Genomic DNA, 16604 nt, shown 5'->3' on the forward strand with positions numbered 1-16604 from the left:
ATATATATGGAAAGGGAGATCAAACTGTCTGTTTCATCTGATGAATACAATGAATGAGCTATATTATTTGTCCAAAATGACTTGACTTAAATCAGAATATCCTAGAGCAAATTAAGAGTTAAAATTTCTGTTTAGATTTTGAAATAAAGTCTTACTTGAGGTAAAATTCAAATGTTTTACTGCTAAAGAATCATTTTCCCCCCTCTAAACAATGTTTTTCTAGTGCTGGGAGGAGGATGGGTGGGTTGATAAGTGCAGATGGTAAAGTACGGAGAATTCTCACGACCCTGGTTTTATTAACTTGGGAATGGGAATTTCTTTCTTTCTTTTTTTTTTTTTTTGAGACAGAATTTCGCTCTTGTTACCCAAGCTGGAGTGCAATGGCGCGATCTCGGCTCACCGCAACCTCCGCCTCCTAGGTTCAGGCAATTCTCCTGCCTCAGCCTCCTGAGTAGCTGGGATTACAGGCACGCGCCACTGTGCCCAGCTAATTTTTTGTACTTTTTAGTAGAGACGGGGTTTCACCATGTTGACCAGAATGGTCTCTATCTGTTGACCTCGTGATCCACCCGCCTCGGCCTCCCAAAGTGTTGGGATTACAGGCGTGAGCCACCGCGCCCGGCCCGGGAATGGGAATTTCTAAACATACCGAAGTTTAATCTTATGCTCAGTTGCCCAATTTAGCCAAATTACTTCTGGTTGCTTTTTTCTTTCTGCGAATTTCCACTGAAATCTCCTACCCTTTAGGTCTTTTCTAAGTCATGGTTTTATGTCAGACATATAATTCACTCCCAATCTTTAAACAGCAGTCTACAACTTCAGAAGTGTGTTGGGAACCTGAACTAATGAAAATGTACTTCACCATCAATCATGCTTGCTGAAGTCTGGGACGTCACGGAGGACATGTCCAAAGAAGCTGCTTAAGCAGCAGCCGGGCCATCCTTATTTACATTCACTCTTTGCTGCAATAATTATTCTTGGCTTAATATTGCTAGAGAATTTCACTGGAGGGAGGGGGAGAGGGAAGTTGAGGCCAGTTTATGCTTTTCCTCGATGTGTTTTTGGCAGCGTCTCTCTTCCTTTAAAAGTTTGCATAAAGGGGTAACCTGATAGTAACTGTATTAGAGTCATTGTGTTTAGCCTTGGGAATCTCAGAGCTTAGATTACAGCTCATCTAGGGCCTTCCCAGAGGCAGCCTGCAAGAAATTAATTGGAGAAGGACTTTGGGAGACACAAATGAGGGAAGAATGGAGGGCAAGCTCTCCACTTAAAGAGAAGGGAAGGTTTATTTGTCCCTAGAGCAATCTTAGAATCATAATAATATCATCATCCTTATAACATTTGTGGAGGGCTTTAGAGTCTGGAAGCCAACATTCACAATGCATATCTCAAATTATCCACATGTATGAGGAAGAGGAAGGCCCTTTTTAAGGTCCAAAAACCAAGAATAGAAAGGTTGTGGCTTGCCCAAGATCACAGAACTAGAAAGCATGAACCTCAGGTGTCTTTCTTCTTAAGTTGTTTACTTGGTGGTTCCTTTTCTAGCTCTTTAGCATTCTATTTTCTGGTTAAATTGAGGGGAAAAAAAAAAAAACCTTGAATTTGTTTTTCTTTGAGGGGAAGAAATTTTTGAATGTTTAAAATATAAGCCATGTGTACTTTAATTCTCCACTCTCTCAAACAGTGGTTACACTTGCTTTACAAGGATGGAGTCCCTATTCACACACTGGCCTCTGCCTTAACATTCTATCTGCTGACATTTATTTATTTATTTTTTTTAATTTTACTTTAAGTTCTGGGATACATGTGCTGAATGTGCAGGTTTGTTACATTGGTATATATGTGCCATGGTGGTTTGCTGCACCTATCAACCCATCATCTCTATCTACTAACTTTTATAGACCTTTAATAAACTCCTGTCTTTCAGTATAGTATTTTAAAACTTCTAAATCAGAGTATCTCAGATGTGGGTTGGAAACCACTAGGTATCTGAGACCCTTTCAGAAGAGCTGTGATGTTAAAATTATTTTCATCATCATCATAAGACATTATTTGCCTTTTTCACTTTCATTCTCTCACATGTGTAGAGTTTTCCAGAGGTTACATGACCTGTGATACCACCAGATTGAATTCAGAAGCAGATGTGAGACTCCAACTTATCTTCTATTAAGCCAGACATTAAGGATTTCAGAAAAAAAGGTAAACAATGCCATTGTTCTCACTAAATTATTTGTGAAAAATAAAATTATTTTTTGTAATTATTTATGTTAAAATAGACTGATGTTAACATACCATTTTTTGTTACCTGGTAAGAATTAATAAATATTTTAAATTTTTCTCAATTTTAATTTCTAATATATGAAATATAGATAGCTATCACTCACATATATAAAAGCTCTTTGGTGTCCTCAATAATTTTTAAGACTGTAATGTGGCCCTGAGACCAAAAGGTTTGAGAACTGCTTTTCTATATCACAGTTCTTAGGTTAATATTTTTTCTCTAAACCAAGAAACAGCTATGATCAAAAGGTTTTTGGCAGCATCAAGGAAATGCGATCAGGATGAGAGCCTTGTAATGAGGGGAAGACACTCAGGAGAGCTATACTTATGGCATTTTGTGGAGTGAGGGCCAAAAGCCTGGAAAAAGAAGGAACTCATTGTTCTTTATCAGCATCACACATAATGAGGAGCAGCAAAGACCAGAAAACAAACCTCTGCCAAGACCACATAGCACCACAAAAAAGAGTTCACTTTTGTCTCAAGTGGTGAATTTCTTCCTTAAAGGAATGATCTCACTCAGCAGATAAGGGCTTGGATTTTGCAGAAATTCAATTCTCAGGATATCAGGATCTCTTTTGACTGGGTAACCTTGAAAGCTGGTTTGGGTGGCTGCTTGCTTCCTTTTGTGTGGCAGAAATGACTGGATTTGTCTTGGGCTCAACCATGGCTGACCATAGGTATCCTGTGCCCATTCCAGCCTTTCATTCTGACACTCAACTGCCTCTATGTTCACTTTTCAGCTCACCCTTCTGCCATATTGGAACCTATCATGTTCATTCTGCCGTTAGGCCTTTGCACATGCTATTCTTTCTCCTGGAGATGACCTTCCTGTCTCTCTTCTTAATGAACTCTGGGTTACGTTTTCAGGATTTAGTTGAAACATATTTTTCTCTGTGAGCTCTCTTTTGGAAGAACTGGTCTTTTTTTCTCTTATTTCTCTCTGTGTACCCATAGTAGCATATGCAGTAATATTAGCAATTGTTTAATTATAGATCTGTCATTTGTTTCAATCCCTAACTCAAAACAGACTATTAAATTATTGAGGGAGGAACTAATCAATATTTAAAAAGCTTTCTATGTCATCAGTGTTTAGTGTAGTGCTAGATACGTAATAGGTGCACCAGGGTTTGTTGAATAAATGCATTATTCTGAAATTTAGAACAGTCAATTTTCTTTAACAAATAAATTAATTGAACTCTTCTATTCAGGAAGCTAAGCTTTAGTACTTTAGATAAATGATTTGTATGGAGAATTTCAGTGAAGTTTCAACATAATGGTGACTAATATCTCCAGGAAATATTATAAGATTTTGTAGACATTATTACACTGGCAGCATGACTCACTTGTGGGTGGGATGAAGGGATTTTAAAAGGTTAGAAAACACTGACTTAAAAAAAAAAAACTTGAAGACCAGGTACTATTTTCTTGGTGGGAGGAGAGTGTGCCTTTACACATTAACAGCTCTGAATTAACCACACTTGATGAAACCTCTTAAAGTTGTGTTTTAAAGTGTCTACTTTTCTAATAATTTAATTACCCTTTAAAATGGTGGTATTAGGTGAAAATTCCATTCATTCATTGGATTATTCATCAAATAACAATTGAGTGCCTACTGCATGCCAGGAAATGTGCTAAGTGAAAGTTAAGGACTTTGTGCACTAAGAAATCCATGGACGTTTATTTCCTTTAACATTATTATTATTATTATTATTATTAGCATGGAAGGATTTTTAACAGAAATTGGCAAGGGCTGATTTCTATTTTAAACTGATTTCTCTGGATGCAGTGTGTGGGGGGAAATTGGATTGAATGGGTACACTACAGGAGGCAAAGAGACCTGTTTAGGGCCACAACTTTATGTAAAATAATAATAATAAAACCTGTAAACCAGGCCAGGCATGGTGGCTCATGCCTATAATCCCAGCACTTTGGGAGGTCGAGGCAGGCAGATCACCTGAGGTCAGGAGTTTGAGACCAGCCTGACCAACATGGAGAAACCCCCTCTCTATGTGGTGGTATTGCCTATAATCCAAGCTACTCAGGAGGCTGAGGCAGGAGAATTGCTTGAACCTGGGAGGGGGAGGTTGCAGTGAACTGAGATTGTGCTGTTGGAGTCCAGCCTGGGCAACAAGAGCAAAACTCCATCTCAAAACAAAACAAAAACCCTGAAAACCAAAAAACACAGTGGCTGAATCAGGAGAGGTACTATGGGAGAAGGGGATGCACTCCTGATTCTGCAGAGTGAGGACTGCTAGGTATTGCTGAATGACTGCACGTGGACAGTAAGCAAAAGGAAGTGATCAAGGGATGATGCCAGCATTCTTGCTGGGTAACTGAGTGGATTGTGGTGGCCTTCTGTAAGACATGGACCCAGGTGGAAAGGCAGGCTCTGGGGTGGTAAGCAGCTAAACTCAATTTTGGGCATGCTGGGTTTGTGGAATCCAGTAGATGCTTAAGTTGGGAAAGTGGATAGGCAAGGAGATTTGCTAGAAGTGTGGGGAGTAAGCTGCAAGTACATAGATGGTAACTGAACCCTTGGGAGAATGAGGAATTACTTAGACAGTGTTGTATAAGAAGAGACCAAATCAGAGGCTGGACCCTGAGGAACACCCACAATAAGAGTAAGCAGGGAAGAAAAGCTTCCAAAGGCTACCAAGGAGCAGAAGAGAGGCTGGAAGGCAACCAGGGAAGTGCTGAGTTAAAAAGACAAGTGAAGAGAGCATTTCATAGAGAACTGATGTCAGTGGTCTCACATGCTGGAGAGTTTGAAGAAGACTGAAAGTGGCTGGGCATGGTGGCTCACACCTGTAATTCCAGCACTTTGGGAGGCCAAGGTGGGCAGATCATTTGAGGTCAGGAGTTTGAGACCATCCTGGCTAACATGATGAAACCCTATCTCTACTAAAAATACAAAAATTAGCTGGATGTGGTGGTGCATGCCTGTCATCCCAGCTACTCAGGAGGCTTAGGCAGGAGAATCACTTGAACCCGGGAGGCTGAGGTTGCAGTGAGCTGAGATCGCGTCACTGCACTTCATTCTAGTCTGGGCAACAGAGCAAGATGCCCCCGACCCCTGCAAAAAATAAAGAAGTCTGAAAGTTGTTCAATGGCTTGAGCAATGATTGCTGATTACCATAGAAAGAACATTTTGGTGGAGTGGCGGGATCAAAAGCCACAGGAGTACACAGAATAGTGACAAGAAATAAAAAAGTGAGAGAGCAAGTGCATCCAACTCATGAAGGAGGAAAAAGATACACCAGGAACTTGAGGGAGATGGAGTGTTGAGAGGTTTGTTTCTATGATAAAGAGGATGAGCAGACAGAAGGATGAGGTGTGGAGCCAGAAGAGGGGGTGAATGGTTAAATTACCCTGTAGTGGAGGTAATCTCTACAGGGATCTGTCCTGGACCTTAAGGAGATTGGACCCGTATACAAGTCATGGTATCTTCATCCATTTAACAAATAAAAATTACAATATATGCACCCTCCAAACCCACACCCCTTCACTAGGTGCAATCAGCTTACATTTAAATAAAGGAGATAGGCATTAAATAAGTAAAACCTATAGCATATTAGATCATGATAAATGTTAGAAATCATAAAGGAAGGAAAGTAGATAGGAATCACCTTTCCCTCTGTAGCAGGATGATAAGCATTATCATTACTATCTAGGTAATAAACAAAAGCGATAAAGTACTTGACTTGCTTTAAAGTGAAATATCTAATTCAATATGTGGTATTAGGACAACAGTTAACTACTTGAGAAAAAACAAGGTTAGCTCTTCCTTACTTCAAATGCCCAACTAAATGCAATACAGATAAAATTTTTAAATAATTTAAAAAATCAACAAAAGGTAAAAGAAAAATATGGGTGAACATTTATCTGATTCATCAATGGTGAAGTCTTTTGTAAGCATAAAAGGGTTAAATAAAAAGAATCCTACATTTATGGGATGTAAAATATAAGATGGCAACACTCCCCAAATTCAACACAATCTTTATCAAACTACCAGCTGCCCTTTTTCCCACAGAAATTAACAAACTGATTATAAAATTCACAGAGACATATAAGGGACACAGAATAGCCAAAACAATCTGCAAAGAGTATTTGAAAGACTCACATTTCTTGACTATGAAACTTAGCAATACAAACTAGAAGTAATCTAGAAAGAATGGTACTGGTATGAAGGTAGGCATTGATCAATAGAATGGACGCTGAGAGTCAAGAAGTAAATCCTTATACTTGTGGTCAATTGATTTTCTTCTTTTTTTTTTTTTTTGGTCTGGTTTATGTTCTCTCATGATCATTTTCAATAGGAGTGCCAAGATAATTCAATAGGAGAAAGAATAGGCTTTTCAATAAATGGTGGTGAAACAGCTGGCTAACCACATACGAAAGAAATGAAGATATATACTCTACCTCATATCATATACAAAAAAATTCAATCAGAATGAATCACAAACCCAAATGTAAGAGCTAAAACTATAAAACTCTGAAAAGAAAACATGAGAGTACATCTTCATGACCTTGGGTTAAGCAATGCTTTCTTAGATCACACCAAAGGTACCAGCAGCAAGGGGAAAAAATTGGATATCAAAATTTAAAAATTTTGTGCTTCAAAAGACACTATCAAAAAAGTAAAAAGACAACCCACAGATGAAAGAAAATATTTGCAAATCATATATCTGATAATGGGCTTGTGTCCAGAATATATAAAGAACTCTTATAATTCAATAATAAAAAGACAACTCAACTAAAAATGGGCAAAGGGTTTGAGTGACCATTTCTCCAATGAAGATATAAATTGCCAATAAGCACATACAAGATGTTCACTATCATTAGTCATTAGAGCAATGCAAATCAAAACCACAGTGAGATACTACTTCATCCCTACCAGGATGGCCAAAAGAAAAAAAGACAGGCAATAACATATGTTGGTGAGGATGTAGAGAAACTCTGGAACCCATATACATTGCTGGTGGGATTGTAACATGATACAGCTGCTTTGGAAAAGAGTTTGACAGTTCCTCAAAATGTTATCAGAGAGTTACCATCTGATTCAGCAATTTCACCTCTAGGTTTACATTCAGAAGATATGAAAATATATGCCCATACAAAACTTTGTCCATGAATGTTCCTAACAGCATTATTCATAAAGCCAAAATGGAAGCATCCCAAATACCCATCAACTGATATATAAACAAAATATGGTATATCAATATAATGGAATATTCTGCAATAAAAAGAATAAGCTACTAATATATGCTATGATGCTACAGATAAACCTCAAAAATATTCTTGTAAGTGCAAAAAGCCAAACCGAAAAGTTTATATTATATGATTTATAGGAAAGACCAGAGTAGGCAAAACCATAGAGACAGAAAGTAAATTAGTAGTTGCCAGAGGCTTGGAAGAGGACAGAATGCGGAGTGACTGCTATTGGGTATGGGGTTTCTTTCTGGGGTAATAAAAATGTTCTAAAATTAGAAAATCGCTGAGTTTGGTGGCTCTTGCCTATAATCCCAGCACTTTGGGAGGCCAAGGTGGGTGGATCACCTGAGGTCAGGAGTTTGCGAACAGCCTGGCCAACATGGTGAAACCCCATCTCTACTAAAAATACAAAAATTAGCCAGGTATCGTGGCTCACACCTGTAATCCCACCTATTTGGGAGGCTAAGAAAGGAGAATCACTTGAACTTGGGAGGCAGATGTTGCAGTGAGCCAAGATAGTGCCATTGCACTCCAGCCTGGGCAACAGAGTGAGATGATATCTCAAAAAAATTAATAATAAAATAAAATAAGAAAACGGTGATGATTATGTAATTTTGTGAATGTATTAAGAATCATAGGCTTGGCTTTACACTTTAAAAGGGTAAAGCTTACAGATCTTAATTATATCTCAATAAAGCTGTTTTTTAAAAATAAATAATAAAATCAAAATAAGAAAATGTCCATAGATTTGATTACCTTAGAGTTAAAAAAATTATTCCATTAAAAACTTGATAAATTATACAAACTGGAAAAATCTGCAACACATGCCATATTTTATGAAATTGAAGATAACATTGATTGTACCATTAACTTATATGCCCCTAAGAAAAATGAACCTTCCAAGATGGGGAGTCTCCTAAGGGAGGCTTGCCAAAGCTGGAACATTAAAGGGCTGCATCCTCCAAAATGCACCATGAGCTGCAGGAAAACCCGTGTTTTTCCAGCCTTGGCACAGGGCTAAGAAAGGTAAAAAAAATCTTCCTTAAAAATTGGAACCATGGTTGGGTGTGGTGACTTAAGCCTGTAATCCCAGCACTTTGGGAGGCAGAGGTTGGTGGATCACTTGAGACCAGGAGTTCAAAAGAGGTTGGCCAACATGATGAAAACCCATCTTTACTAAAAGCCAAAACTAGCTGGGCATGGGTGGTGCATGCTTGTAATCACAGCTACTCAAGAGGCTGAGGCAGAAGAATCACTTGAACCTGGGAGACAGAGGTTGCAGTGAGGAGAAATTACGCCACTGCACTCCAGCCTGAGTGACAGAGTGAGAACCTAGCTCAAAAAAAAAAAAAAAAAAAAATGGAGTCACAAGCTGGTATTAATGTGGCTTGCAATTTCAATAAACACTATCTTATAGTCTATTCTAGGCCAAAGAAACCTTGGGCAAATAATTTAATTTATGGTGGTGTCAATTTGAGAGCAATTTTAAGATACCATTGACAGACTCAAATGTGGAAAAAAGTTTGAGTGAAATAAGGTTAAAAAAAAGGGTTAATATCTTTATGGAATTGATATTAATAATTTTGAAAAATAAACACCCAATATAAATGGTCAAGTGTTAAAAGTTCAATTCTCAAAGGTACTACAAATGCCTAATAAATATGAATAAGGGTTGAACCTTACCAGTACTTAAGAAATACAAAATAAAACAATCAGATAACATTTTTTACTTATCAGGAGTGGCATAATTTAAAAGCCACAATGCTGGCTAAGGGCTGGTAGAATGCAGGCTCTCATGGGAGCCTTCAGTGGCACAATCTCTCTGTGTAGTTATGTGCATTTTATTACCCTTGTACCCCTTTCTTGGAATCCATTCTAAAGAAATAATACTAAATTTGGACACAGTGTTGATCTGAAATTAGGTTCATAAACCAGTAAGAAACAGCAAAAGGAAAACAATGTAGATGCCCATTACTGAAAGAATGGTTAAATAGATTATGGTGAAAAAAATAGATTATGTTACATTATAATTTTAATGTTGTGTTGAAATTTCAAATGGTGCCTTGTAGAATATACAATGATATGGAAAACATAACATTATAAACTATTGGTGTTATAAAGTTATGTGAAAAAAGAGGACATATGCCTAAAATTGTGTACCATTATGCTACCATTTTAATATAAACACATAAAGCATAGAAATAAAGACTGGTAGAAAGTACATCAAAATATTAGCAGTGGATATCTCTGGGTTGTGGCATTTCAAGGAATTTTTTTTTAACACAAAAAAGTTTTTTTACAAAAATCTTCTTGTATTTTCCAACATTTTTACATTGCAAGTGTTTGACTTTCATTAATTAAAAAATCTCCAATAAATATTATGAGGAAAATTTGTCTTATTTAAATATAAATCACGAACATTCTTTTTCAGTTGTGTGTGGCTAAATTATCACGTTTTTAGTTTATGAAATTGGACCACAGAATAGCAAAATGATAAAATAACCATATGTAGGATTATTTTCTCCTTTCACATACCTTAAAAGCTTACCACAGATATGACATATTCATTGCAAAAATTTAATAAATATCAATATAAAGGAAAATAAGGGCCTGCATACTTCCTTGATCTGGAATAAGCAATGTTAGCTTTGGGTTTAATTTGCTTTTCTTTTTCTAGTTACTTGAAGTTTAAAGTTAGGATATTGAATTCGGATTTTTCACCTTTTTTTTTTTTAAGGTAGGAGTTTACACCTATAAATTTTCCTCTGAGCACTGCCTTCACTGCATCCCATAAATTTTTGGTATATATGTTTTTATTTTCATTCATCTCTGAGGTTTTTCTAATTTCCTTGTGATTTCTTCTTTAACCCATTGCTAAAGAGTATGTGGTTTAATTTTCAAATATTTCTGAAGTTTTCACTGTTTATTGATTCATTCCAGTGTGATCAGAAAAGATACTTTGTATTATTTCAATCATTTTAAATTTATCCAAACTTGTTTTGTGACTTATCATATCATCTATGCTAGCGAATGTCCCATGAGAATAACAGCTGTTTTATATATTCCTTTAGAATTCTGCTGTGCATTCAAGGTATACAGACTGATTACTACATATAAGGTAAATCAATCTATATCTAACAAACTAAATGTGCTGCTAACATATCATTTTTTATTGGTTGCATACTATTCCATTATTTGACTATATCATAATATATTTAACCAGTATGTTATAGGACTGGACATTTAGATAGCTTCTAAATTTTTTTCACCACTAAACAGGACTCTAGTGATATGGCATCAATAAACACCTGACAAATGCTTAACCATAATTACTAAGTGATTACTGCTGCAGGGAAAGAAATAGCATTAATTCTTCCAATAAAAATCTTGCAAAGATACATAATGAAATTAGCAATTAAAAGTAAAAAAAATCATAAGAATCTTACCTTGAATTTTCTTGAAAACTCTGGAATTCATGAACTTTAGAAATCTGTCTGCATAAAAGCTTGGTCTATGAACGGAAACAGTGTCCTGAAGAGACAAAAACCAGGATCACAGGGTTACCTCTCACTGTTCATCTCATGTCAGAAGACAGATCTATGGAACTCGTTCTCTGTTAGCCAACATTCTTTTTTTTTTTTTTTTTGAGATGGAGTTTCCCTCTTGTTACCCAGGCTGGAGTGCAATGGTGTGATCTTGGCTCACCACAACCTCCGCCTCCTGGGTTCAGGCAATTCTCCTGCCTCAGCCTCCCAAGCAGCTGGGATTACAGGCACATGCCACCATGCCCAGCTAATTTTTTGTATTTTTAGTAGAGACGGGGTTTCACCCTGTTGACCAGGATGGTCTCGATCTCTTGACCATGTGATCCACCCGCCTCGGCCTCCCAGAGTGCTGGGACTACAGGCGTGGGCCACCGTGCCCGGCCTAGCCAACATTCTTAACCAGAGGTGGCCCAGAGATAGAGAACAATGCTCTGTGTCCTGCAGGGCCCTGGAGTCTGGGGCTGGGGGAGGAGGGTACAGACTCAATTGGAACAAATATTGTAGACATTCAAGGCCAAACCAAGCAGGGGAGAGTTAGCAAAAAAGCTCTGCTACCTAATGTCCTTATTCATAACATTGTGTCCCAGGAGGAGTTTTTAAGTTCTTTTTTTACACACAGGCAATCAGTGCATCAAATGAAGGGTAACTCCCTTAATCATGAACAAAAATTAGGGACATAAACAAAACTACCCTAAAGTAAGGGTGACATTTAAGGTAAAAAAATGCTCTAGTTTCATCTCCTAATAACAAGGTGAGGAGATGCTAGGAGGATTCCTAGGAGACAAGGCTAACAGATGACTTCTTTGCACTGAATTATCTGCTGATTGCATAGAGTTGAATTGAGTTAAATTGTTAACTCCATTCTTCTCTAGTGCTTGGCAGGAATCTTTAGGGCTGAAGGGTCATTTGTTCACAAATCCAGGAAAGGGGACAGATGAGGGAGGTAATTTTCTATGTTTACTTAGTAATCATTTAACCAAATCATGTATCCAAGCTGTATACTTGTGAACATAGTAAATTTGCTTCTATAATGCTTTATTTTGAATTCAGGTTTAATGGACTCCAGTATGGAAATTTCTAAAAATTTAAGTTTAGATACTACAAAGTATCTGCAGTGGTGTTGGAAGAAAATACATTTTGGACCAGAAGTCAGGAGATCTGGTGTTGGTTGTTAGCTCTAACTTTAAAAGGCTGTATATTCCTGGGAGAAGCCAGAGTTTCAGGGCCTCAGCTTCTTCATCTGTGAAATAGGGTGTTACAGAAGGCATATTATATTCCCTCGCAGTTAGGATAATCTATAATACTATAATTAGCATGTTATGAAGGTCACAGTTGCCAGATTCATCTTTGGTTGCATTATATTGGTCATCTATACTCAGTGAGGCTTTAGGTACGGTGGGAAATTTATCACTAGTTTTTCTTTTCTTTTTTTGAGACTGAGTCTTGCTGAGCTGAGTCAACCCAGCTGGAGTGCAGTGGCACAATCTCAGCTCACTGAAACCTCCACCTCCCAGGTTCAAGTGATTCTCCTGCCTCAGCTTCCTGGATAGCTGGGGTTACACACACCCACAACCACACCCAGCTAATTTTTGGATTTTTAGTAGAGAAGGTTTGACCATGTTGGCCAGGCTGGTTTGAACTCTTGTCCTCAAGTGATCTGCCCTTCTTGACCTCCCAAAATGCTAGGATTATAGGCATGAGCCACCATACCTGGCCCCACTACATCTTTTAAGATGTACACTTCCTGGTATCCTGGCAGTATCTGCCTGAAGCGAACACATTCTTTCCAACAAGTGCAGTAATTTAGAAATATCAGTAGAAGGCAAGAGCCTAAGGGGTATCCATAGAGGATTAAAGTTCAGCCCTTGCCTACACCGAGAGGTTACATTGTTGTTCTCTTTGGCATGAATAAACATTGTTTAAGTAAGAGCCATGTCTGAAAACAAACAAAATTAAGTTTATAATATATAACCAGCACAGAGATTTTTATTATAAGAAAACTAAAAGGGGAGTGGGGAGGAGCGGGGACGGGGCAAAAAAAAAAAAAAAAAGAAAACTAAAAAACAGATGATAGGTTTTATTTTATTTTATTTTTTGAGATGGGGTCTCACTCTGTCACCCAGGCTGGAGTGCAGTGGTGTGATCTCTGCTCACTGCAACATCTACCTCCTGGGTACAAACGATTCTTGTGCCTCAGCCTCCTGAGTAGCTGGGATTACAGGCGCATACCACCACGTCTAGCTAATTTTTGTATTTTTAGTAGAGATGGGGGTTTCACCATGTTGGCCAGGCTGGTCTTGAACCCCTGACCTCAAGTGATCCTCCTGCCTCTGTCTCCCCACAAAGTGTTGGGATTATAGGCATGAGCCACTGCAACCAGCTGGAAGATAGGTTTTAAATAGACAAAGGTGGAACAAGACTAGATGATTCAGATCCATCTGGTAACAGGAAATTGAAATGGTCTCAGAAAACAGGAGGGGAGTGGAATGAGGGTATTCACTCTCTCCCCTTCAATGTCTGAGATACTATGTATGCAGTTCCTTCCTTTCTCAGCTGGAAAGAAACGTAAAATTAACCTACCATATTGACCTCCTTTCATAGGAGGAATTTTTGATCTGAATAAGACTGAGGTTAATTCTTTTTTTTTTTAAATAAAAATTTTTATTTTATAGACAGGATCTCACTATATTCAAGACTGCTGGACTTGAACTCCGGGGCTCAGGCGATCGTCCTGCTCCAGCCTCTTGAGTAGCCAGGACTACCAGCACATGCCCCTATATCCAGCTTAGAGGTTAATTCTTGGAAATAAAGATGTGAACTTGTTGTTTAAAAGTACATTCTGATTACAGTCAGCCCTTAGCCTCTGGACAAAATGTAGATCTTTCATGCTGAAAGGTTTTTAACAGTTTTCCACAGAACAGAGAAATTATGTGTTCTTTTCCAAGAAAGAAGAATATCATCTATAATTTATCCTCTTTCAAAAGAAAGTATCTGCTAACATCTAAAAAGGATATGTGTGACCAAATCCTTGACCAATATATTCTTTGGAATTTCTACTTCAAGTTATTAACTTAGGCCAATAAATGTTGTTAGTTGCAGGAAGTAGAAATCTAATGTCTAGATGGGACTGCGTGTGTGTGTGTGTGTGTGTGTGTGTGTGTGTGTGTATGAAAGAGAGAGACAGAGACAGAGAGCACACAGGAGAAAGAAGAGAGAAAAAAGGAGGAAACTGCTCTTTGATAACTTGTTTTTTTTCTTCAGTTACATCAATTAAGACATCCCCAGCCAGGCACGGTGGCTCACACCTGTAATCTCAGCACTTTGAGAAACTGAGGCAGTGGATCACCTGAGGTCAGAAATTTGACACCAGCCTGGCCAACATGGCAAAACCCCACCTCTACTAAAAATACAAAAATTAGCCAAGTGTGGTGGCACATGCCTGTAGTCCCAGCTAATCAGGAGGCTGAGGCAGGAGAATCACTTGAACCTGGGAGGCAAAGGTTGCAGTGCGCCAAGATTGTGCCACTGCACTCCAGCATGGGCAACTGAGACTCCATCTCAAAAAAAAAAAAAAAAATATCCTGAGGCAGCCAGCATGTATAAATGTTTATGTATAAATCTATACCAATTAAAAAGTTTTCACTTTCTGTGTCTGTATTTGTTAGGCATTGCGTTGAACACTGACATGCATTATTTTACCCCATCCTCACACCAGGCAGGTGTCATTACTGTCCCCTGGGTACAGGTGAGAAACAAGGGTAAGAGGTCAAATAACCAGCACTGTTCCTGGTCACGTGGCTAGTTCAGCAGTGAATGCAGAGTTCTAATCCAGGCTGTCCACCATCAGAGTCACAGTGCACACTTCCTGCAGCTTGGTTGTGTGAAAACGTCACTTAATTATTGATCATCTCTACGAAAAAAGTCCTGTCTCAAAGTTAGGTCCTTTGGGTTTCACATAGACACAGATATCATTTTGCTTTTTGGACCACTAGGCTGGATGTCATATATTTAAATAGCTATTCAAATTTATGTTGTCTTTATTCTCAGATTTGAACCAATCTATTAGCCCAAGATTCTAAGTTTATAAAGACTGTTCTTTCATTTCCTCTTAGAGTCTAGAAACATAGTTTCCTGCATATAATCTGAAGTCTCTGAGAAAGCAGAAATACATACAGTGTAATAATGAAAATAAGTCACTTACCCCATCATAAACAAGAGCTTTCCAGGAATGTTCTAACTTCTTCATTAGCCTAAACATAAATGGAAAATCTCATTTGGTTATTTTTCAGAACCTTTTGTAGATTGATTTTGAAATAATAAAAGACCACTCCCCAAACTTCTTACCTATATGATTGTAGAATATCAATAATGCCCATAAATAAGAGTAGTTTTTCTCCCCTATGGCTTTTAGCTGGAATGCCCCCCATTCTGTTGATAGAGCAAAGAGAAAATATTTGATTACACATTATAAGAATAGGAAGTTAAAAAATCATTTCTAACAAATAGACTGAAAATAAAAATGGACAATTTTTAAGAACTCTGGGCTATTGCCCAGTCATCTTCTTTTGTTTGTTCTTTTGTTTTTGTTTTTTGGGCATCAGTTAAGGTCATCTTGGGAATCCAGAATGATGTATTAATACTTCCCCACAAAGGAGAATAATACCATAGCTGCCGACTCTGAAGAGTTAGAAGGGAGGAACCCAAACTTATTTCTACTTTAAAACCATGAGCAAGAATTTTTAGAGCATTAAAAAATATTCATTTTAAAAAATGCAATACTTTTTTTCTGATCAAAAGAGTAATGTATATTTACTTTTAAAAACAAAATATAGAAAAACACAAAGAAAAAGCATAATCAAACAGCTATTCCTAGGATGCAAAGATAACTACTAACACCTAATACACTTTTCCTGTGTGTGTGTGTGTGTGTGTGTGTGTGTGTGTGTATTTAGTCCAGAAAGGGTATTATTTATCAGGTTTTATAATCTGATTTTTTTTACTTGCTAAATTATAAACGTTTTCTTATATTCAAGCTAATATGATTTTTAATAGCTTTATAGTATTTAACCATACTAATATAGGAAAATTTAACTGATTATCAGACATTTAGATTGATTTCCAAGAAAGGACTTTTCAAAAAATATTAATATGTGTTAATTTCCTTTACAAAAGTGAAATATGCCCATGGTTTAGTCATTGTTGGAGAATTCTAGAAGGCAGGCACTTACGGTCGTGGAAAATGATTTCTTTCAGTCTCCTTGCTCAGCTAGTACACATACCTGATGAAGTCTATCATTTCAATAACTTACTATGTTTGCAATTGTTTCTGCTAGTCACTATGCACTTTATCCATGCAAATTAATCCTGTAGTTACTATCACATCTGGCTGAGGTGAGAGACCACATCTGCCAGGGTGAAGGACTAGAACACAGAATCGCCTTAGGCAGATAAAAAAGCTCTGAATTGCAAACATCATTCTTATTGTGAATTTGCTTAAAACATCATTATTCAGGCAGGGTGCAGTGGCTCACACCTATAATCCCAGCACTTTGGGAAGCCAAGGCAGGT

The 16604-nt window shown here is 37.6% G+C and overlaps 1 protein-coding gene across 8 annotated transcripts in view; it reads right to left on the reverse strand.

Annotated features, from left to right (window-relative positions):
• The window catches only part of PIP5K1B (phosphatidylinositol-4-phosphate 5-kinase type 1 beta), a 346015-nt gene that overhangs the window by 109174 nt on the left and 220237 nt on the right, over nucleotides 1-16604 (reverse strand). For all 8 annotated transcript variants that reach the window (XM_035303089.3, XM_054255089.2, XM_078367069.1 and 5 more), the window contains 3 exons: nucleotides 15381-15464; nucleotides 15238-15286; nucleotides 10938-11022 (listed from right to left, as the gene is read on the reverse strand). In XM_035303089.3, the coding sequence (XP_035158980.1) occupies nucleotides 10938-11022; nucleotides 15238-15286; nucleotides 15381-15464 (218 nt within the window). The remainder of the gene's footprint in view (nucleotides 1-10937; nucleotides 11023-15237; nucleotides 15287-15380; nucleotides 15465-16604) is intronic.

The sequence above is a fragment of the Callithrix jacchus genome, chromosome 1, assembly GCF_049354715.1.
Source record: "Callithrix jacchus isolate 240 chromosome 1, calJac240_pri, whole genome shotgun sequence".
Taxonomy (NCBI): domain Eukaryota; kingdom Metazoa; phylum Chordata; class Mammalia; order Primates; family Cebidae; genus Callithrix; species Callithrix jacchus.